At 49.2% G+C, this 23,904-nt stretch overlaps 1 protein-coding gene across 1 annotated transcript in view; it reads right to left on the bottom strand.

The window, feature by feature from the left end:
• The window catches only part of LOC103268289 (palladin), a 377,892-nt gene that overhangs the window by 204,969 nt on the left and 149,019 nt on the right, over positions 1-23,904 (bottom strand). The window contains exons 2-7 of the mRNA XM_021716425.1: positions 23,606-23,784; positions 8,881-8,947; positions 7,277-7,382; positions 4,430-4,504; positions 2,779-2,947; positions 2,523-2,579 (exon numbers count right to left, since the gene is read on the bottom strand). Of these exons, the coding sequence (XP_021572100.1) occupies positions 2,523-2,579; positions 2,779-2,947; positions 4,430-4,504; positions 7,277-7,382; positions 8,881-8,947; positions 23,606-23,784 (653 nt within the window). The remainder of the gene's footprint in view (positions 1-2,522; positions 2,580-2,778; positions 2,948-4,429; positions 4,505-7,276; positions 7,383-8,880; positions 8,948-23,605; positions 23,785-23,904) is intronic.

Genomic DNA, 23,904 nt, shown 5'->3' with positions numbered 1-23,904 from the left:
TTGCCTGAGCCCGTGGGTTCGAGACCCACCTGGGCAGCGAGACCTCATCTCTACAGTAAATCAAAATATCAGCCGGGCGTGGTAGCGCATGCCTGTCATTCTGGCTACTGGGAAGGCTGAGGTGGAAGGATCGCCGGAGCCCAGCAGGGCGAGGCTGCACTCCAGTCTGGGCGACAGAGTGAGACTCCAACTCAAAAAAAAAAAAAGAATAAATAGGTTTAAACTCAGTGATTGTCAGTTTTTCATAATCCCCGGGTCACAGACGAGCAAGGCTTCCCGTGATCCCTGTAGAACTTACTGGCCTGTCTACAAATTTGCATCGAACCTTTTGCACTTATGGGATCTGAGTTAACCACTGCCACCTTTCTTCATCGACATTTAGGAGTAAGCTGGTGGGATGGAAACCTCTGAAGACAATTACAGTTCTAAAGAATGGGGTTCTCAACTGTGCTACCCAGCAAAAGAGGACTGGATAAAAAAATGTGGTACATATACACGATGGACTATTATGCAACCATAAAGAAGGACAAAATCATGAACTTCACAGCAACCTGGATGGACGTACAGTCGATAATACTTAGCGATCTATCACAGAAACAACGAACTGAGTATCACATGCTCTCACTCATAAGTGGACCTCGAACAATTATTGTAATACTGTAAGAAAAGGATTGACAGTAGCAGGAAACTGCCGGCCGGGGATGGGGTGGGAGACGCAGGATTGGCAGTTAGAGAATCTGCTGGGGAGGGGGGGGGCACGCCTCATCCACAACGGCACCTGCATCATGAACATTTGGATCCCTAACGCTGAATTGCACCCCACATCATTAGAATAAAAAAATCAAAAGAAAAAAAAAGAATGGGGTTCTTGTGAGAGGTAGCAAAGAGGAGGAAAGACATGCGTTTGGTTTCACCTGCTCCAAGCCATTCTGTGTCCCCACACTATCCCTGCCCGACGTGTCCTGTGTGAGGGTCACTAGGCTGAAGGCTCTGGGGTTCCCTCATTTTGAGATTCTGAGCGACATCACGAAACCTGCGGCCTTTTCCCTCCTGGCCGGCTTCGCCTCCCTCGAGGCTGCCTCCGTGGTCCCTCCCCCACCCAACTCCAGACCAAAACATTCCAACCCTCCAGCGGGTTAGACAGTAATCTGGCTTTGTAGCTGCCAACAGGTAAAGCTCGAAACTTGTTGAACACCAGGGAACTCTGAGCCATTCCTCCATATGTCGCCTCTCTTTCTTTCTCCTCCAGGATTAACCGGTGACGGGGCCTGTCTAGACAGCTTCTGACTACAGAATACTGGATCCAAGGCAGGGCCCAGAAAATAATTAATAAAATAATTCAAACATGATGCAGATGTGGTTCACCCACACACAGACCAAAAGCAAACAATTAGGGAGTGTGGGGGGCTTTTTGCTTTTTGTGTGTGTTTTACAATGACCTGAGGGGACCTCAAATGGTGTTGTGGGTAAAACAAAAGTTTTTTCTGTGGTAGGTGTGCTAAAGCCCTACGGAAATTCTAAAAGTCTATGATGTTGGCAGAAGAATCATAAAAGCCTCATGCGAAGTCTGAGAAGACATCGGATAAGAATTTTGTGAGAATGTCTTTTTTTACGTAAAAAGATGATCTACATTTCTGATTGTATTCTTTCTCTTTTATTTTTATTTTTTATGTAGAAAACCTCTGGCTTTAGATCTTTTTACTCTGTGAGTGGGTTCAGAGAAGAGCTAATTTGGGGGATCACAAGAGGTGAGTGTTGCTTGTGGCTTGGATTAACTTGTTAAATGTCTCCAGGCTTGTCCAGGAAGCCTCATGGTAGGGGGACAAATGTTGCCCAAATGTGTTTCATGCCTGAGCTTTGAGACACCCAAGGAGACCTTGCTTTATTCCTGAGATGATGCATTGTTTCAGCGTTGCAAAGTCAGAGATGTAGGAAGTGGGAAGAGGCCGGTGAACTTAAGCAAACGTTTTTAGCATTCAAAAGCCAGGGCCAACCCCAGTGAGCCATCGAAAGAACCTTCCAGAACACACGAGGAGTTTCAGAGGAGAGCGGGAGCTGGCCTTCAGAGGATGCCCCTGGAATCCGGATCACCCACTCAGTGTAGGACCCGGGGTCTGGGTGTTTTAGGGCCCACCAAAGGGCCCCTCTTGTCACACACCAAATCCACCAGGCACTGTGGTTCCTTGGAGGGGAAGACATGCCATGTGGAGGTGGCAGCTGTCCTGGCCGCCCGTGCATCCCTGCTACCCACAGGCCCCAGCAACTCTACTGCCCCAGACAGCCCACCATGCGGCCAGGTGGCCCACTGGCTGGAGGCTGGCTCTGCCTCTGTCTAGCAATGATACCCAGGCATCTTTTTCAGGGTGGCATGAGGAAGTCGGTGGAGGCTCCCTTTGGACTGGCAGAGCCACCTGCCGTCCACTGCCACCATCGTCCCAAGGAAAAATCCACAGAAGATACCATGGTGACAGAGTGCAGGCCAGCATGAGTTAGTGAGGAGACCAGCAGGGTCGTTTCCTCACCTTGCCCCTCCTCCAGAGCCCAGGCCTGAACAGGACCCCTCAGGGCAGGGAGAGAAGCTGCCCAGAGAGAAGACGCGGAAGCAGTGCCGTGGGGAGGGACAGCCTTGCCCAGAGAATGACTCCACGGTGGACATGGGACGTGGGCAAGGCTGGGGGTGCCCCGGCAGCTCTGTGCATTCAGCTACCTGGCAGTTTGAGATTTCTGAAAATCAGCCTGAAGAAAATAAGGAATTTTGTTTTACTTTTTCCAAGCTACATTGGTAGCCCATAGGACACAGCATAGTTTTCTTCTGGGAAGGGGAGGTCACCAGCAGAATGTCGGTGCCTCGGAAGCGGGCTTGCACAAGAAACAGGAAGTGGTGTCTAGTTTTTGAGAATTCTTCCCGGTGCCCAGGAGCATCATGACAGGTCCACATGCCAAATCCCTGTAGTGGAGTCCGTGGAGGCAGGAAGCAAAGCTTCACACCCTCCTTCCGGTTCCTCCTGCCACCTGCATGGCTTTCACGTGTTTAAAACAAGAGGTGTGGGGGTCCTGGCACGCCCCAAGTCAAGTATCTTGGTCATCCACACATCAGGCAACCCACGCTTTATGGTGATGCCCTTGAGCAGCTGCCTGTGCAAAGCTCTTAAACCAGTCCCAGGTGTGGAGTGCCTACCCCTCTGTGGAATCCTCCTGTCCTAAGCACCAGAGGAAGGTGTCGACTGTGCCAGGGACTGACAGATTTGGGTGGGGGTTCACATGCCTTTTGTTGATGGTTTCCCTAGGAGGATGGTTTCAAAGTTGTGATCACCTGTCGCCTGTGCCCACCTGGAAATATTACCAGTGCTCATGAAAAGGTCTTTAATAACAGGTAGATTCGACTGATTTAGGGGAAAAAGTCATTCCTCATGTGAAGGCTGTGAAGATGCTTTCTCTGCTGCCTCACAAAGGCTTGCTGTCACACTTTTTTTCTTTTTGGCCAGGAACTGACTGTGAGCAAGTATCCAGGGAGTATCTTCCCAGCTCTGCTGAGAGTTCACTGCTTCCTCGGCGGCCTGCACGTATCTGTAGGCGCTGGGCTCTCCGTGGCTCTGTTCTGATGACTCAGTTCCTCTCGCCCTTGGCAGCACCATGCGATGCCATCGCTGGGTTCTGGGAAAGCCCCGGCATCTTGCGGGACAAGTCCCACTCCTCCCAGCACCTCCCTGCTTTCCGTCAGGAGTGTCTGGCTACTTTGGGCCCTTTTTTCTTCCAAACAACTTTTAGAACCAGGTTGCTAGATTCAGTAACAAACAACTAAATAAAAACAAGGAACCCGTTGGACTTTTAGCTAGCCTTGCATTCAATATAGATAAATCGGGGATCATGACTTCCTTACTGTCTGTCAGTCCACAGCATGGAATAGTGTTCCATTTTCCTGGACCTTTGAAAACGTCTTTCAATAAAGTGTGATAATTTTCTCTAGAAAGAAAGCAAAAAGGAAAGAAGAAGCACACTTGGACCCATTGCTGACTCGAGAGGCTGCTCTGTGAAGTGGACGTCAGCCCGGCCGTGCAAACCAACCCAATCAGGATGAGTGGAAATCCATTGATTTCTCTGAGTTTCTAGAAGACTCACTACAGTTTCCACGTAACCTCCCACAGGGTGCCGTGTCTTTTTGTTTTCTGCCCGGCATGGCTGTCTCACCAGAGCTGAGGCACCCGCACGTCCCTGCCCACACCACGTCCCTTGTGCCCATCAAATCCCACGTGACAAGATCACAGTCGCACGGCGGCTGTTCAACAAACACCTACTCAGCCCGAAGGTGACCGCGATCAGTGGCCTACTCATCTGTTCACGTTAACGTTTAAAGACCATGCCACTCGCCACATGTGAATGGAATTTCAGGACCAGAGTAAACACAGAACAAGAGTTCCAGGTGTCAGACCTTTGTGAAAACAGGAGGGAAGCAGGCCGTGGTGGCTCCGTCGGGCCGGCAGAGGTGCGCAGTTGGACTGGGAGCCTGAAAAAGCAGAGACACAAGGTCAACTTCTAGGTAGAAAAGTGGCCGGAAAGACAAGACAGAGGAGCCTTTCCTGACAGGACCGTTCCTCCTGAATGAAGCAAGGGACACCGGCACCACCACACGGCGTGTGGTATGTACCCCTCTAGGGCGGGCGGGGATGCGCCCCTGAACAGAACGAGGAGACGCAAGCATTGCCACAAGGCACATGGTGCATCCCCTCACCGGGCAGATGTCATCCCCTCCTCAGTCCACAGCTGTGGTTCTTTTACACACCAGGGGACGTTCAAGGTCAACGTGGGTGCTTGGGGACCACATGTTTTCAATACTGTTACCAAATGGATTTTGGTGTTCAGGACTTCCAAGGGTTCTTTTTTTTTTTTTGAGTCAGAGTCTCACTGTCGCCCAGGCTGGAGTGCAGCGGCATGCTCAGGGCCACTGCAGCCACCACCTGGCAGTCTCCGGCGATCCTTCCACCTCAGCCTTCCAAGTAGCTGGAACTACAGGTGCACACGACCACACCTGGCTAATTTTTTTTCATTTATTGTAGAGACGAGGTCTCACCAAGTTGCCCAGGCTGATCTCGAACCCCCGGGCTCAGGCAATCCTCTGGCCTTGGCCTCACAAAGTGCTGGGATCACAAGCTTGACCACTGCGCCCGGCCCAAGGGGTCTTTTGAAAGGTTCTCACAGACTTTATATTTTATTTTTAAATACAGTTCAGATTCACTAGCTAAAAAGCCTCAGCTATAGGCAGTGGAGGGTGAAGTAATTTAGCAAACATCTGCCTGTCTTATTTTAACGTGTATTCTTTTCCGATATTGGTATTATGGGAGATGAAGGGAAAAGGAATACATTATTATTTTCTTGATGTGCAAAAAACAAAGGTGCTAAAATGCTTATCAAATGGCCTTTGTCTCTGGGGAAACAGGAAGACTTCAGGGCAGTGTATGGAAATTATGTCTTTGGGGTGAATGATTGTTTTCAGATGATCTGGATTCATTTACTCATATCAATAACTGTCAGCTTCTTAACCGAAGATGACAGTGATCTGGAATTACGTGTCCCATCGCGCTCCAGGGCATCATGAAGAACATCAGCAGAGACGCCAGGATGGGGACAGGCCCTAGCATCACCGGGAGGCTCCACCGGCTCGTGATTCAGAGGCCTGGACTTCACTTTCACTGCCTATTTATGTCCACAAACCATACGAACGCTTCCATAGTATTTGAGCACGTACACTGTGCCAGGCGTGATTCTAAGTGTCACTTGAAGATGAACTCACTGACTTCATGACAACTCTGCAATTCAGGTGGGACTGTTATCCTCACTTCACAGATGAGGGGCCCAGGCACGGGAGGCTGTAAATCACCCTCACTTCACAGTGAGGGGTCTAGGCCCGAGAAGCCTGCACTATTTGCCTAGGGTCCCTCCTGAGGGAGGGTAGTAATGGAACTCGACCCACTTGGGTTTTCCGGAGGGCAGCTTCATGTCACACTAACAACATGACAGCATTTTTCTGAGCACTTCGCTCTGCTGGCTCAAAAGGGGGGCTTCCATCTTCCATTCCTGCATAATCCAACCTGTTTACACGGCATGCTTTACTGTATTACGGTGTCCTCACATGTAGATGCAGGTGTGCCTCCTATCCTCAGGCTCTATGCTTTCGCTAAACACGTTCAGCCTATCAGGAAGTGTCTCCCGTGTCTACTTCCTGTTTCTCAGACCGGTTTATAGACTGTGGGAAAATGGGCTGTGGACACTTGTTTTCTGCCCTGGAATGCCCAGAGCAGTGCTCAGCATTCAATAAATACACACCGATACATAAGCACCAGAGTCTCCACTGATTTGATCAGAAATCTTTCTACAAAATCCACTTTGGTTTTGGGGTTTAAAGAAGCTAACAGTGATACGTGCTGTCTCTGAGCAACTTCTGCTCGTGGATTTGGGCTTATGGGCCCAAAAGTCCCTTCTCCACTGTGGGCTCTGTCCACACGGCACAAATGTGTATCCCACCTGCAGGTACTAATACCTCTGAATCCTCAGTGGACGCTGAAGGGGTGGGGGACACAGTGATGCTCGCAGGGCACACTCAGCAGTCAGGAGTGAGCTTACATGGCAGGCGTGTGTGCAAAACCTTCTGAGTGTTGTGTTTACAGATATCCACCATATCGTCAGATTTAGAGACATTTAGACAGACTGGTTTTTACTTGAAAAAGTTCATGTTTGTATTTGCAAAGTGAATCTACTTTCCAGTAGTTTACGTGATTGTTCCTTCTTGGCTAAAGCAGTCTTACCCTGAAATAAAAGCAGGACCGAAGAGCACGGGGAAACCAAGGAATCTGAGTTGATTTTTCTTGTTTGTGTAGCTTTTAGGAATCAGAAAGCTTTTTGTTAGTATACGGACTTGTCTTTTAGCTTGTTTTAAACGAGCTAATGAATCTGGCTAAATAAAAGAGGGCACAGATGTGAGAGAATAATCAAATAGTTACAGCTGAAACAGATACCATTATCAGATTATTAGCTGTTAGAGAAAGACGTGCCCAGTGGAAATGCAGATGTTGACTGACCGGCGGTGTGGCTTTGACAAGACGTTATTTTTAGTGGACTAAAAGTGAAGGACATTACCCACCACTTCTTTTCTCCCCGGTCTGTTTCCACTTGGAAAATATCTCAAGGGAGCGTCCTAGTTGGAGTCGAGTGATATTCTTAAAACCAAGAAGTCTGCTAATGAGTCTGACCCCTTGTGGGCTCTGGCCTGAGACTGGCTTACCTGCTGAACAGGCACAGACAGCGGCTGAATCACAGCTGTGGTCACCCCTGTCTTTGGGGAGGATGATCCTATTGTCAAGGAAACAGACGTTGTTTTCTTTTGAGCTCTGGAAAACAGGGAGGCAAGTGTTGCATCAGAACTTTTTCAGCAGGACTTATTCTTCGAAACGTCTCCACAAAGAGGCTGGGCTTTTTCTGTATCCCCCTACCCCTCCCACTGCAATTGTTTTAGCTGTAGCCGTAGCCTACAGCTAGGAGACCTATGGCCAGTTTATGTGCAGAATGTAGCTCACAGACATTTAGCAACATAAACACAGGGTGGAGGAAAAGTAGCTAGATGCAATTCCGACACTGGAAGGTTCTAAAACAGTACACTTGAAAATCCCAAGAGGAAACATTTGGCAAAAGTCTGAACATTGGCCGGGCTCGGTGGCTCAGCCTGTCATCCCAGCATTTTGGGAGGCCAAGGCATGGGCCCCAGCCCATGGGTTCAAGACCAGCCTGGGCAACTTGGTCAGACCTCCTCTGTACCATAAATAAAAAATTAGCCAGGTGCAGTAGCACACGCCTGTAGTTTCGGCTCCTTAGAAGGCTGAGGCGGAAGGATCGCCGGAGGCCAGCAGGCCACTGCACCCCAGCCTGGGTGACAGAGGGAGACTCCAACTCCAAAAAAAAAAGAAAAGAAAAAAGAAAAAAGTCTGTTTATTATCGGTAAGCAGATATTTGAAAAGTTTAGGGTTAGGGTCCTACGTTTAACTCCAAGATGTAGTTGACTATTTTAAGGCTGGCAGCTGTTTTTTGTTCTGGTCTCTAATTTTGTTGACAGCATCTTGGGATTTCTGTATTTTCTTAACTCAGCACAGTGAGTGAGGAGTATGGAAAGATTCAAGAGCGTTGGTTTCCAGGCCCAGCCTCGCTGGGTGGCTGGCTGTGCTATCTCACGCCAGTCACATCCTGTTACTACTCTTGAGTCTCTTGTCTAGAGTTGGGCGGGAGACATATGGTCTTATGAGGTCCTGTCAGCCTCAGGAAAGGACTGAAGGATACTGAACAAATACCACCGCGATGTATGGACTAGCAGAGCAAAGGGAGCCATCGGCACAGTCTCAATGCTAATGGAGGTTTCTACAGATTTCTAGCAGGTCTTATTTTATTTTTGCAAAATAATTAAGATATTAACATTGTATTAGGAATAACTAAGTTTTGTGACTTTTCAGGTATAAGATCTAGCTAGAAATAGATTTAATCCAAATAAAAACCCATTTCTGACCTAATCAAATATTGTCCAATTTGTATGAAAAATTGTTCCTCATGTACGTTTTAGTGATGATTTAACTGATTTTCTCCTAATGTGACTTCTCTTTTCAAACACTTATAATCCGTTAGATGGTTTTCTTTGCAAAGAATGCTGTATATGGTTAAATTCTGGCATATCACTGGTGAAATGCAGATCTCGAAGTTCAAGTTCATCAGTGAAACACTGTGTTCCAATGTCAAAGGTCTGATTTCTGCCATCAGTTGATGTTTCCGTCAAGCATGACCCGAACATCTTCACACCCCAACAGTCCTTCACTTACAGAGAGTGGATGGGACTTAGGTACTTACTGTGGCATCGCTCCAGCGTTTAATTTGAAAGCTAAACTTTCACTGTCAGAGTCTGTTGAGCTGGCACCTGGGAAAGGATGATGAAAAGGTAAGATGTCAGTGATGCCTATAAGAACCTCTAAAGTTATAGTCTTTTTTTTTTTTTTTTTTTGAGTTAGAGTCTCACTCTTGTCGCCTAGGCTGGAGTGCAGTGGCACGCTCATGACCACCATAGTCCCGACCTGCTGGGCTCAGGCAATCCCTCCGCCTCAGCCTTCCAAGTAGCTGGAAATACAGGCGTGCACTACCACGCCCAGTTAATTTTTGATTTATTGTAGAGACAAGGTCTCGCCAAGCTGCCGGGGCTGGTCTCGAACCCACGGGCTCAGGCAATCCACTCACCTCGGCCTCCCAAAGTGCTAGGATGACAGGCTGAGCCACTGAGCCCGGCCATAGTCTTCTTTTTCAATCAATAACAGAATCTTATTTTGACCTAAATATACAACGACACAGAGGATGACTCAGGTTCAGACCACTTCACAGATTTCACCAAATCTGCTTTTACGGGCAGATTTATTATTCATTTCGTTTTTATCATGTGGCCATCACAACTAAACTTTTAATTGGCTTATGAACTACAGAATAAATGTGTGTCTGTCGGTGCTTCTGAACCACGACCCTCTGCAGGAGAGCACAGGGTATGGACGCCAATGTCTCTGTTCCTCGCTAATCAGAAGATGCTTTCTGACTACTGAGTAAAACCCAGCATAACACGACTTTGTTCTGGAACGAGAGCCTTTACTTTTTGGATCATGCCTTCACAGACTCATTTGCAGCAATATCGTTTCTAAATAAAAGGCCACCTTGTCAGATTTTTAGTCCAAATGTAAACTGCACTCAGATTTCAATTTATACATATTTTGTGTCAAAGATTTCAGTGACAGATTTAAAACAATTGCAATCATTCAAAGTATAAGCTTGTTGTTTCTAAGATATATTTAACTTGAGTTATTTAATTATCTTAAAAAACAGTACAAGGGGGACCCCAAGAAAATCAGAATGATTATTTGGAAGGCAGGCCCCTTATAGTACAGGCCTCCCTTGCTAGGTAAGTGTTCTAGGAACCCATTGGCATCAGTGTCCAACTTGTGTTGTTGTGAGGCTGCGTTTGGCTTCAGTGAACTTTTTTTTTTAGATTCTGTCAACACGTTTGCCCATTTCATGATGGGCGATTTGTGAGCACACCCGCCCACACTGCACTGAGTGCTCAGCTGTTTTGGACTGAAAATGGTGTGACCCCCTTGGCCCACCCTCCCTATTAAACTGATCTTCCCCTGAGCACCTTTTTTTTTGTTTCCTTGGATGAAAAAAGTCCTCAAAGAGAAACATTTTGCCAATATGGAAGAGGTGAAACAAAAACATGGCAGAAGCACTAAAAGGCATCAAAATGGACTATTTTGAGCAGTGGGGAAAGCATCTCGATAGGTGTATTGCAACCAACAGAGAGCACTGGAAGGTGACTGACATTTAAACATGTAAGAATAAATATAAATAAATTCTACTTCTTTTTGAGTCCCTCCATGTGCATGCTTCTAGAAAAGGAGCCAAACAGCACAGAATTGTGTGACACAGCAGTAAAGGTCAGCGGGCCCCTTCCTAAGTACCCCTCTGCATGTGCTAATAGTCTGGTGTGTCATTTTCCAGAGAAGTTTAATACTGAATCTCAAACACATACACTGAGGTACATACCAGTGGACTCATACCACATGTCCGTGTTGCAACTGGCAACTTTTACTATCATGGGATTTAGAAGACCCACATCTGCCCAGTTCTCTTGGGGGTTGCCTAGCATTCCCTCCACGACTCTCCTGTGACGTGGGTCCAGTCCTTTCTGGACATGGAAACAGCCCTGTGTTGGTAGCTGTCAGAATGCTTGTTGTCCCGTCCATTCCTCCCGCCACTGACTCCGGCGTGGGCCAGCTCCGCCCGCCTCCTGGCCTGGACGACAGCCTCTCCTCCCGCCTGCCCGCGCTCACCCACAAAGTCACCTGCACCCTCTGTCAGGTTGATCTTCCCAGGCACATCTTCCTGTGGAAAGACTCGACGATTTGAGCGTCTGCTTGGTAAGTTAACCCCCACCTGACACTGAATGGCCGTTGTGATTTCCGCCTGATCTTCTAGCTCTGTCTGTGAGAAAGTCCCACACCTCCGGGGCATGGAGCCCAATCCAGAGAGCTGGATTCACATGCCGGGATACACACCACAGGTGGGGGCAAGCAAGGAACATACAATCGCACACGCACACATGCATATACTCACAATACAAACATGCATGCAGTCACACATGCATACGCTCGCACACGCTCACACACACATGCACACACACAAACTCACACATACTTGCATGCACTCATACATGCTCACACACATACACTCATATGCACACACACATACATAATTCACATGCACTCTCACACACACGTGCTCACACACACTCCCACACACGCCCACATGCTCTCACACACACCAGCACTCATACACACGCACACATATATGCTCACCCCTAAGATCCCCAGGCTCTTCCGGATTGTCTGTCTCTGGGGTTGGCAGTTGCCGTTCCTGGCGTCTTCCCTGGGCACCCGTGTCTCTGCCCACCCCACCCGTGTCCCTCGTAACATCACTCCTGATGGATTATCAGCTCCCTGAGCATCGAGGTGGGGTCAGGCGGGCACTGCCACACCCTGAGTACTTCTCCTCACTTGATCAGTATAATAACAAGCCTCACTGAGGAGTGAGCACGTTCAACTCATAGATTAGATGATAAGCCGAGGACCCGAGAGGGTCAATGACCGCACAGGTCACATGCTCAGCAGGCAGCGGGGACAGGGGTACACACATGCTGCTGGACTCAAGGCCCTGACCTTACAACCCTGAGAGCCTGTGATGCCCACCTGTCCTGTGTGCTTGACCGGGTGCCTCGCGCATGCAGGCCTTCCAGGAATGAGCCCTGGGACCAGGGAGTGGCCAGATTAGAGTGAGGATGGAGAGGGACCTGGCCACAAGGGAAGAGAAGCTGGTGCAGGTAATGGGCCTGGAACACAGGGAGGGTGTGGCCCACGGGGTTGACCTTGGCCTGGCTATCTGGGCAAGGAGGGCGGCCTGGGAAAACAGGGCGAAGTGAGAAGCAGGCCACGAAAGCAGGCGATGGGCGAGGGGCAAGTCTGGCTGGGGTGCGGGTGGGCGCTGAGGAAAAGCCAGCCGAGGCTCCACAGCCAGAAGGTCGCGAGGGACCCAGGGACCGTTTTCCTGGAACCACAACTGTGTTCAGGAAGGGGGTTTGGGGCGGCAAAACCATAGGGAAGTGATCACAGACTCTCGCAAACGGTCAGACACTGGGGAGAGAACAGTTATTTTCACCTGATTCCAAACATCTAAACCATAAAAGCGCTTCCTCTGAGAACCTCTCTGGAAAAAGTCACTTTCTACTTTTCTCCAGCTGATCATCGCAGAAAGGTGAAGGCCAGGAAGGCTGATGTCCCTAGATGAGAACACACCTGTGAGCTCTCGCACACCTGTCTACCCGGGGGACTCTCAAAGTCACCTTCTGTCTCGGGTGTCAGAGCCGCAGCAAGTGGCAGATCAAGTCTCCCTCCGGTGCCAGCCGGTCCCCCAGGGCCACCCTCCCTCCCTCCCCTGCTGTCCGCCCTTGCTCATCCGCTCGGCAGCTGCTGGTTGGGAAATGACACCCCTGTCTTGAGAGCCCGGCTTCACTTCCTGTGTCCATCCCATTCTGGAGGCGGGCTCCTGTCTGACGGCCACACGGTCCTGAGCCATGACTGCCGTGTGTTCACCTGATGTTCACCTAAACCGCAGCTCCTCCTGAAACAACTCCATCTCTCCCCAGAGTGCAGGAAGCCCATGATGAGACCTTGCTCCTGCCCTGGAAAGGGATGGCCTGGAAATGTCACCAGAACAGCCCCCGTCTGACTGTCCAAGGGGCCCCTTTCAACTTAAATCTCACCTAGTTCAACACTTTCTTACAGGAAAGACCCAGAAAATAACACACAAGCAAAAACTAAAGACAGAATTGTTTGGGATACTGCAACCCAGATGTTTTGTAGTGTGTTCTTCCAAAGCACACCCGTGTGCTTAGACAACTAATAAATATATCCTAAAAAGTAAGACAGCGCTATGTGCACTGTTCAATGCCCATATCTTCTCCCACATTGCACCGTGAGAAAAGCCTTTTCATGCCGATAAATATGTACTTTTGATCTTCTAATGGCTGCCTCAGATTCATTTGTGTGCATTTAACATCCTTTGATCATTCTACTTTTGTCAGATATATTTATTATTTCCATTTTTGCACACCTCCTGAAAGATGTGTATCATTTACCAAAAATCCATTTCCCCACACCATGAAAACACCATATTCCAATTATTTTAAATTTTGTCTTTCTGATATTTTCCTTGATAACAAAAAAAACCTATATATTTCTGAGTGGAAGCAAACTAGATGTGAATCCTATGGCCTCAACCTCAGGACACAGGAAGACTTCACAGAGGCAGATACCTACCACTTAAGAAAATATATGAGGGGCAACCCCCTGGGGTCCCCTCCTGCTCTGAGAGCTTTTCTGTCCTCTCAATAAATCCTGCTTTCAAAAAAAAGAGAAAATATATGAGACGGGATCCCCAAAACACTGGAATTATCTCTTGGAGTGTCAGGCTTCCCCTGCGAGGTGGGTGTTCTAGGAATCCATCAACATCAGTGTACCAGCTAGCATTGCTGTGAGAGACAATTTGTGGAGAGACACCCCAAATTGTGGCCAACAGGCGACTGGTTCTCCCACCACGACGATGTACTTGCCCACACCATGCTGAATGTTCTGCAGTTTTTGACCAAAACGGGCATGACCCCCGTGGCCCCCTCCCTGTTCACCCAATCACCCTGAGTGGCTTTTTTTTGTTTCCTGGATGAAAAAGATCCTCAAAGGGATATGCTTTGTCAATGTGAAAGAAGTGAAACAAAAAACGGTAGGAGCACTAAGAGGCATCAAAAGTGACGAATTCACAAACTGTTTTGAGCAGCAGTAAAAGTTTCTCAGTAGGTGTATTGCATCAAACAGAGAGGCTCATAAGGGTGACTAAAGTTTAAACATGTAAAAATAAACATACAATTGTTTTGGGGGGGGTTGGAGTCCCATTCTATCGTCCAAGCTGGAGTGCAGTGGCACGCTCATGGCCACCCCAGCGTCAACCTGCCGGGCTCCGGTGATCCTTCTGCCTCAGCCTCCCAAGGAGTCGCAGCTACAGGTATGCACCACCACGCCCAGCTAATTTTTAAATCTATTGTAGAGACAAGGTCTCACCGAGCTGCCTGGGCTGGTCTCGAACCCACGGGCTCAGGCAATCCACTTGCCTCGGCCTCCCAAAGTGCTGGGATGACAGGCTGAGCCACTGAGCCTAGCCAACATACAATTTTTAATAAATAAATTCTGGGTTTTTGTCCCCCCCCCATATATGTATGTCTTAAGTCCCTAGGTGGCTTACTGAACCAAGCCGTGGTGTTTCTCCTTCTGTACATGTTCCGTCCTTCAGAATAAGGACACCTAGGGACCGCGTCCTGTGGCCCCTCCCGCTTCTTGTACGTCAACTGCTGCAGCTACAGTGCAGAATCCCGCTCAGGGGAGAGTGAGGCAAGTGAGACTCGACCTTATGAGTGACAAATGACTCTGAGGCAATGCAAACGGGTTTAAAGAAGGTTTACAACAAGGGCAGATGTTGTGACAAGAATAGGTTAAATCTAAAAAAAACACAACAGGGTAAAAAGAGTATTCAGAGCAAAATACCTGGACTCACATGTAGGAAAAAGATCAGAAAGATCAAGGCCGGGTATGGTGGCTCAAGTCTGCCATCCCAGCACTTTGGGAGGCCGAGGCAAGAGGATTGCCTGAGTCTGTGGGTTCAAGACCAATTCGGGCAACATGGTGAGACCTTGTCTCTACAATAAAATGAAAAAATCAGCCGGGCGTGGTAGCGCGTGCCTGTAGTTCCGGCTACTTGGAAGGCTGAGGTAGAAGGATCACTGGAGCCCAGCAGATTGATGCTGGGGTGGCCGGGAGCGTGCCACTGCCCTCCAGCCTGGGCTACGGAGTGGGACTCCAAAAAAGATCGGAAGGATCAAAATATGAAGAGTCACAAGCCAGAGGGTGTGGACATGACTTGTGTATCTTCCTTGATCCATGAATTTTAGTTTTAAAGATAAATCATGCATCATTTTGTAATCCTAATAACGGCCCACACCATGAGCCAGGCACCAAGCTAGTAGATTAATTTGCTCAGTCCTTACAACAGTCTAACTTTCTCCGGATGAAGAAAGCAAAGCACAGAGCCACTTTTCATTGTTCAAGGCCACAGAGCAAGGAACCAAGTTGGTCACAGAATGCCACGAAAAGTCAGTTAAAATAAATTCTGTGGGGTGGCCACGGTGGCTTAAGTCTGTAATCCCAGCACTTTGGGAGGCCGAGGTGAGGGGACTGCCTGAGCCCACGGGTTCGAGACCAGCCTGGGCAAACTGGCGAGACCTCATCTCTACAATAAATCAAAAAATTTGCCAGGCGTGGTACTGTGTGCCTATAGTTCCAGCTCCTGGGAAGGCTGAGGCACAAGGATCGCCTGAGCCCAGCAGGTCGAGCCTGTGGTGGCCATGAGCCTGGTACTCTCCAGCCTGGGAGACAGAGTGAGACTCCAACTCAGAAAGAAAAAAAAGAGAGCTAATCCTGGCTAGGTATGGTGGCTCATGCCTGTAATCCTCACACTTTGGGAGGCCAAAACGAGAGGATTATTTGAGCCCAGGAGATTTAGATCAGCCTACACAACATAAAGAGACCTAATCGCTACCAAAGATAAAATAAAATTTAAAAATTGCTGGGTGGGCTGGGCGTGGTGGCTCAAGTCTGTAATGCCAGCACTTTGGGAGGCTGAGGCAAGAGGATTGCCTGAGCCCGTGGGTTCAAGACCAGCCTGGGCAACTTGGTGAGACCTCATCTCTACAATAAATCAAAAAACAATTAGCTGGGAACGGTGGCAGGTGCCTGGGGTTCCAGCCACTTGGAAGGCTGAGGTGGAAGGATCGCTGGAGCCCAGCCGGTTGATGCTGGGGTGGCCATGATCGTGCCACTGCACTCCACCTGGGCGACCGAGTGAGACTCCAACTCAAACAAACAAACAAGCAATAAATAAATAAGTTCCGTGAAGTTGGCCAGTGCTGCGTTTAAACCCCTCCTGCTGCTCCCTGTAAGTTTTCAAAACCCATGTCACATCCCGTTGGCTTCGGTATGTCACTTCATGATACACATCATCGGTCACGCGTGGCATCGAGCAGCAGCATCATGCAGGGCCCGCCAGCCCGTGCCAGCCCCATCCCTTCCCGCCGTTTGTGCTGACTGCCCTCCTCTCCGGCAACCCCAGCCCTCCTTGTCCCCGGGGTCTGCTGGGACCCAGCCTTCTCCACCCAGGGTCACTGTCCAGCCCCCTTGGAGCCCATGTGGCCGTGTCAGGTGTGTCATCCATGTCACAGTCACAGGGAGGCGGGGGTGGAGACTCCAGAGCCGGCATCTGCCTTGCGTGTTTATGCCGATCTTTGCTATTTATAGAGGACCTTCTGGTGGGGAGCATCTCTTTGCCAGCTTGGCCTTGAGGACACCGGGCCGTCTGGCACACACGTGGGCCCGACTCCCTGTCCGCTCCCTTTCTGAGAGACTTTGCCCCTCCTCCTCCCTCCTGCACAGTCTTGTGTCCCTCTCACCTGTGTTCATCGGCCGCAAACTACGCTGGCGACCCGCCTGAACACACAGGCCGCCATGCCGTCTTGCCCTGCCACGCTCTCCTGCAAATCGCTGCTATTTGCGGGTCTCCTTCCACGTCCACAAGCTCCTCTCAACCCCTGCTGCTGGACCTCCGGTCCTCTCTGGACTCCGCGAATCCCGCTCTGTAAAATCTCCCACCACGACCACTGTCGGGCATCCAGACTTCCCTCTCAGCCTCCTCCTGCCAGCTCGTTGAGGGGGCACAAAGGCAGCCCCTCCTTCCACAAGCTCTTCTTCTCGCCTTCCCGACACCCTTGCCGGCTTCTCTCCCGCTCGGGTTCTTCCTGCTCACTCTCCTTCCCTGCCGATGATCCCCTTGGAACCTCAACAGGTAGGCGCGCCCAGGCCCAGGCGCGGCCCCCGCCACCTCCTCTTTCTCCCCACTGATCTGCCCGCGGGTGTGTCCAGTCCCACGGCGTCAGTGACCACCTGGACCCTGCGGATCCCTGGTTTCTCTCACTGTGCTCTAGATCATACATGCCCTAGGCCAGCCGGACACACCCATGTGGCCGTCTGCCAGGATTGCACACTGAGCACTCCGCAAGAGCACACAAGTCCTACTGTCCCCTTCTGTTCCTCTCCAGTCTTGCCTGTTCCAGAGGCTGGCAACACGTCCACACCCCAGGAAGGCCGACTCCAGAGTCTCGCCTGTTTTCCTCCTCTGAACTCCCCGAATCTGACTCTCCCACCCAGGCTGTCTCCTCTCACCCCGTCTCCTCTGCCCTGCTGCAACAGCTTCTACCTGGTCTCCCAATCATAAGCCAAAGCACCTGTTTAGAAACAGAAATCCGTTGAAACCCTCCACGATTTGCAGAGTTAGAATCCAGGCCGCACTGCGAACAATGGCCATGACCTCGTGTCCATACACCCAGCCCCCTCCTCGGAGCTGCCTCCTTCCTAGGGCATCTGGTCACCCAGACTTCCTGGGGTTCCTGGAGTCCAACAGGCTTGGTGCTGATGCCTCCCGCCAGGCTTCACGCCGGTCTCTTCTCAGGGTCTTGTCCGGGCTCACCACCTTCTCCTCAGAGCTCCCTGATCTCCCTGTCCCTCCAGTCACCTTTGTTTCCTTGCAGGCGTCTGGAATCACACACGTGCTCCTTAGCTCATGCACCCTCCTCTTCCGGGGTGTCTGCCCCTGCCTGCCCTACAGCCGTCACCCCTGTCCACCGGAAAACGAGCAAGAAGCACTCAGCTGTGTCCTGAGCTGTGCTCTGCTCAGGTCCTAACCCTGTTATCAGAGGAGGGTGAGGCTCGTGGCTGCCCCAGTGGGGATGAGTGTATCTGCGTTGTATGCGGCGGTGCAAGAGGGCAGATTCAGGGGCAGGCTGCCTGGGCTTGAGTCCATGACTTCCAGGTGTGCATGCATGTGCACAGTATGTTGTATGTGTGTACTGTGTATGTGTACACGTGTGGGTATGCATGTAGGGCATGTATGTATATGTGCATATGTGTGTCACTGGTATGTGTTGCATGCAGGAACAGTGGGTATGCATGTATACGTGTGTGCATGTGTGTGATCTTGGGGCATTACTTAGCCTCTCTCAGCTTCAGTTTCCTCTCAATAAAATGGGGTGATTTTAAGAACATGTGGTGTTTTACTCTTCGTTAAAAAAGGTGAATTCAGCCGGGCTCAGTGGCTCAGCCTGTAATACTGTGCCTTTGGGAAGCTGAGGTGAGTGGATTGCTTGAGCCCGCGGGTTCGGGACCCGCCTGGGCAGCGAGACCTCATCTTTATAGTAAATCAAAAAGTCAGCCGGGCGTGGTAGCGCATGCCTGTAATTCCGGCTACTCAGAAGGCTGAGGCGGAAGGATCGCCGGAGCCCAGCAGGTCGAGGCTGCGGTGGCCGGGAGCGGCCACTGCACTCCCAGTCTAGGCGACAGAGTGAGACTCCAACTCAAAAAAAAAAAAAAAAAAAGAATTCTTAAAAAAAAAAAGGTGAATTCAGCCAGGTGCGGTGGCTCAAGCCTGTCATCCCAGCACTTTGGGAGGCAGAGGGGAGAGGATTGAGCTCGGAGGTTTGAGACCAGCCTGAGTGACATGGCAAGACTTCGTCTCTATAATAAATCAAAAAAATTAGCCAACTGTGGTGGCACACGCCTGTGGTTCCAGCTACTTGGGAGTCTGAGGCGGAAGGATCGCCTGAGCCTAGCAGGTCAAGGCAGTGGTGGTCGTGAGAGTGTCACTGCACTCCAGCCTGGGTGACAGAGTGAGACTCCAACTCAAAAAAAAATAGCTAAATGTGATGGTGGACACCTGTAGTCTCAGTACTCAGAAGGCTGAGGTTGAAGGATCTCCTGAGCCCAGCGGGTCAAGGCTGCAGTGGCTGTGAATATGTCACTGCACTCCATCCTGGGTGACAGAGTGAGACCCCAACTCAAAAAAAAAGAAAAAGAAAAAAAGAAAACGCTGAGGTGAGAGGATTGCCTTGAGTCCAGGGGTTGAAGACCAGCCTGGGCAACTTGGTGAGACCTCATCTCTACAATAAATCAAAAAATTAGCCGGGCGTAGTAGCGCGTGCCTGTAGTTCCAGCTACTTGAAAGACTGAGGCGGAAGGATCCCTTGAGACCAGCAGGTCGAGGCTGCGGTGGCCATAAGTGCGCCACTGCAGTCCAGCCTGGGCAGCAGAGTGAGACTCCAACTCAAAAAAAAAAGTCGAATTCATAGAAGTTAAAAGTAGAACAGAGGATGCTGAAGGTTGGGAACAGTGGGGGAAGGAGAGGGCAGGGAGAGATTTATTAAAGGATATAAAATCACAGTTGGATGGGAGAAACAAGTTCCAGTGTGCTCCAGCACTGCAGGAAGACTAGCGTTAACAATAATAGACGTACAGTTTCAAGTCGCTAGGAGGAGGATGTTGACCGTTCCCAACACAAAGACTTGATACCTGTGTGTGGCAATGGATATGCTGATTAGCCGACTAAACGTCAGTTCAAAAACACAATTAAAAGACGATTTTTAACTGAGGTGATTTTTTTTTAAAGGTGGAGTGAGATCATCTATGTGAACATGAAGACCAGTGCGTGGCTCCTGGACGACACTAAGGGAAGGCTATTGTTCTTCAGCTATCGTCTCTCTTAAGTCATTCTGACCTCGGTGCGTCAGACAGTAGACTTGGAAAGGTTCTGAGTGGTAGGCTGTCAAGCTTTCAGAAAAGGCTTTGTTGGGATCTGACATCCTAGGGGAAGCCTCCTACCCTCCGACGAACCCCGCGACCGTGTGCGGATGCAGTGACAACCGCTTGCTTAGGCAGCAATGAATGCAGCGGGACTGTGACTGAGCCCAACTTAGAACTGGAATAAGTAGAATCGAAGAGTTTTCTTACTTTGAGCCACAATGGGGGCCTAAGAATGTATCTGAGGTTCTCTCCCGTTTCATGTGATTGTTCTTAGGGATAAAAATACACTAAAGTCTTCTGTTTTTAAACAATTATTAGCCACGCTTTACAGGCTCGTTTTCTGAAGCGCTTTATGTTTGGCTGAGAAGACGGACTCTTTTCATTTGTTTTTTGAGTCGGAGTCGCACTCTGTCACCCAGGCTGGAGTGCAGTGGCATGCTCACAGCCACCGCGGCCTCTACCGGCCGGGCTCAGGTGATCCTTCTGTCTCAGTCTTCCAAGTAGCCGGAACGACAGGCACGTGCTACCACACCTGGCTCATTTTTTAAAAAATTGTTATTATAGAGATGAGGTCTTGCCGAGTTGCTCAGGCTGGTCTCGAAACTGTGGACTCAGGCAATCCTCTCACCTCGGCCTCCCAAACTGCTGGGATTACAGGCTTGAGCCACCACGCCCAGCCCAAGACCAATGCTTAAGGGCTCTAGAGTCGTGCTGCACCCAGCTTTCTCCCCTCCCTTCATTTTGTCCAAAGTGACACAGTCTACTTACAGCCACAGACCCTGGCGGTGCGTTGGATGCCTACGTCAGCTCAGTGGTATCACGTGGAAAACCATAAGGCCGGCGGTCTCTGCTGAGTCCTGAGCATGAGACACACATGCATGGAGAACTGGGTGATGGAGGGGAGATTCCTGCTCTGTTCAGCGCCTCATCCAGGTGATGTGGCTGGTAAAAAAGGACCGGCCATTTGGAAGCTTCCATACAGAAGAACCAAAGATCGTGAAATAAAAGTAAAGATCAGGGCTGTGCATGCTTGGGTCTACCAGAGTTAGATACTGAAGCTGGTCTCAGAGGTAAAGAACTCTCCTTTTTATTATATAACATTATTTGAAAAGGAAGGGTCTCTTCTATGTCATGCATTTAACTTTTCAGGCTCTTGTAACACTTCTGTTCCTCTTATTCCAACTATTATGACACTCCCAATTTTATTTTATTTATTTTATTTTTTGAGTTGGAGTCTCACACTGTCACCCAGACTGGAGTGCAGGGGTCGCTCCCGGTCACCGCAGCCTCAACCTGCTGGGCTCTGGTGATCCTTCCGCCTCAGCCTTCCAAGTACTTGGAACTACAGGCGCGTGCCAGCACGCCTGCCTAATTTTTGATTTGTTGTGGAGATGAGGTCTCGCCAAGTTGCCCAGGCGGGTCTCGAACCCGCGGGCTCAGGCAGTCCACTCACCTCGGTGAGACTCTGACTCAAAAAAAAAAAAACTTGTGCCACTCATTTTTCACCTCGGATACCCATACGTGTGATAGAGTGGTTAAGATCATGGGCCCCAGAGCCAGACCGTCTGAGTCCCTTTTATCTCTCTCAGCCTCAGTTTACTCACTTATAAAATGGGGACACGAATAGCACCTCACAGGCTTACGGTGACCTTTGATTATATACGTGTGTGTGTATTTTATAAGTGCCACGTAAGCATTCGTTTTTATTGCACGTAGAGAGTTTGCTTTCATTAACCGGACAAGGTCCCCTGAGGAGCTAGATGATGTGGGCTTCCCAAGAATTTATTCATAAAACGTTGTGCATCCATTCTTTCATGTTTAAACTTTAGCCGCCTTCAGAGGGCTCTCTGTGTGATGCAACACACCCATCGAAACGCTGTTTCCATTGCGCGAAACAGTTTTTGAACTCATCAGTTTTGCTGCCTTTGAGTGCCTCTGCCTGTTTCGTGTCCCTTCTTCCACACTGGCACGTTTCCCGTCGAGGGCTCTTTTCTTTTTGGAAATTTTTATTGTAAAGATGCAGGGCACATTTCAGGGTGAGAAATACAAACATTGATCATGCAGGTACCCTTGTGGATGAGGTGTGCCCCTCCCTTCCCTAGCAGTTTCCCTCAAGTGCCCATCCCACCCCCACCCCGGCAGTTTCCCACGACTTCTGACAGCATTATAATTGTTCCAGGTCTGTAGATGAGTGAGAATATATGGAACTCTGTTCTTTGTTTCTGTCATAAATCACTGAGTATGATCGACTCCAAATCCATCCAGGTTGCTGCAAGGACCCAGCAATTCCCCTCTTGGGAACATACCCAGAGGAACTCAAATCATTCTACAAAAAAGACACCTGCACACGTGTGTCTGTTGCCGCTCTAGTCACAATAGCAAAAACATGGGACCGACCGTGTTGCCCATCGAAGCTGGACTGGATAAAAAAAAATGTGGTATATACACACGATGGAAGATTCTACAGCCATAAAGAAGGACAAACATATGAGAACGTTCTTCATCCGGGGAAACAAACAAACACAAACTCACTATGGGCGAGATCGCGTGAACAGAGAGGGTGGGGCAAAGGGGTCATGCTGTTTTTGGTCAGAAACTGCTGAACACTCAGCAGGGGGCGGGCAGGTGCGTGGCCACGGTAGAAGAACCAGTCACCTGTTTGCCGCAAAAAATTTCACTGAAGCGGAATGCAGCCTCTCACGACAACGTTAGCTGGCACACCGATGCCAACAGGTGCCTGCAGCACTCACCTCAGGAGGGAGCTTGAACTACAAGGGGCCTGTCCTCCAAAAAGATAATTCTGGGGTTTTTTGGGTTCCCTTTTGCCTTAAAAGTAAAGGTCATACTTTTAGTCATCAGTCACTGCCACTTTAAAATTACATTTTTTTTAGTTCTTCAAGGCGCTATAATGGTTCACAACTTGCTTTCTTCCACTTCAAATAATGAAAGAATTTGGTATTTTTTTCCTAAACAGTAAAAAAAAAGTTTAAAAAATGAAGATTAAGGTAGTGTGAAACTCAAGGATTTTAATCTTCTTTCTAAATTTTAACTGATACTTTGAAAAGCAACCAATTTGCGAAGTAAATTAGAGACAGTGTAAACACAGCAGTGCTTAAAACATTGCCTTAAATCACTGGTATTGATCAAAACACAATAATGTAAACTCTGAGACTTTGTTAACAAGTTTTCTAATTCCCTAGAGGCTGAGTCTCATGAAAAATGCGTAGAACAATAGAAATATTCCATTCTCTGCCAATCCCTAACTAACACAGCACTGAGTCTTGAAATTATTTTTACCTAGTAATTGCAAGTTCACAGTACATTTAGCAAGAATAATGGCATCTTCACAAAAGAGGTAAAATTCTAGAGCTTAGTTAAAATGTGAACACTTAAAAGTGTTCATTCATTTAAAATTCCCATGAATGATTTCCCAAGTCATTTTTAGTTTAACTTTGGCTGACATGGTATTTCAATTATGTTCCCATACTAACTTACAAGAGAAAGATAAAAATAAGCTGGCCACTTGATGTTTTAAGTACATTTAAGTTAAGATAGCTGCGATGTTTTAAGTTAAGAGGAACGAATGTAGACAGTTGCTGTGCCCAAGTGTCAGACCTGCCTGACTGTTGAGAGTTTTCTGGGAGGAATGAGGTCTGAATCACAGCCCACGATGCCGGCTGCACAGGGAAGACATTCATGATGCTGCCCAGAGGCTCAGGCTATCAGACCCCCACAAGCCGTGACCACGCCCTCCTCACCTTCAATGAACACCTCAGCAGATGTGGTGTCTGAGCCGCTGGGATTCGTAGCCAGGCAGGTGTAGCGGCCTGTGTCGTCCTCGAAGGCCTCTGCGATGACCAGGGTCTGCAGGCCGCCCGCCTCGCTGCGGATGCGGATATCAGGTGTGTCTAGAAGCTCCTTCCCTTCGCAGAACCATCTGCCGCCATGTGGAGGTCAGAGGGCAGGAGAGAGAGAAAGGAAAGGGTGATTTTATTTTTTTTATTTTTATTTTTTGAGTTGGAGTCTCCCTCGGTCGCCCAGACTGGAGTGCAGTGGC

This window comes from Carlito syrichta, unplaced genomic scaffold (assembly GCF_000164805.1).
Source record: "Carlito syrichta isolate Samal-C Ts95f unplaced genomic scaffold, Tarsius_syrichta-2.0.1 Scaffold308811, whole genome shotgun sequence".
Classification (NCBI taxonomy): Eukaryota; Metazoa; Chordata; class Mammalia; order Primates; family Tarsiidae; genus Carlito; species Carlito syrichta.
Note: the sequence above shows the minus strand (reverse complement) of the source record. Positions and strands in the feature narration are given on the sequence as shown.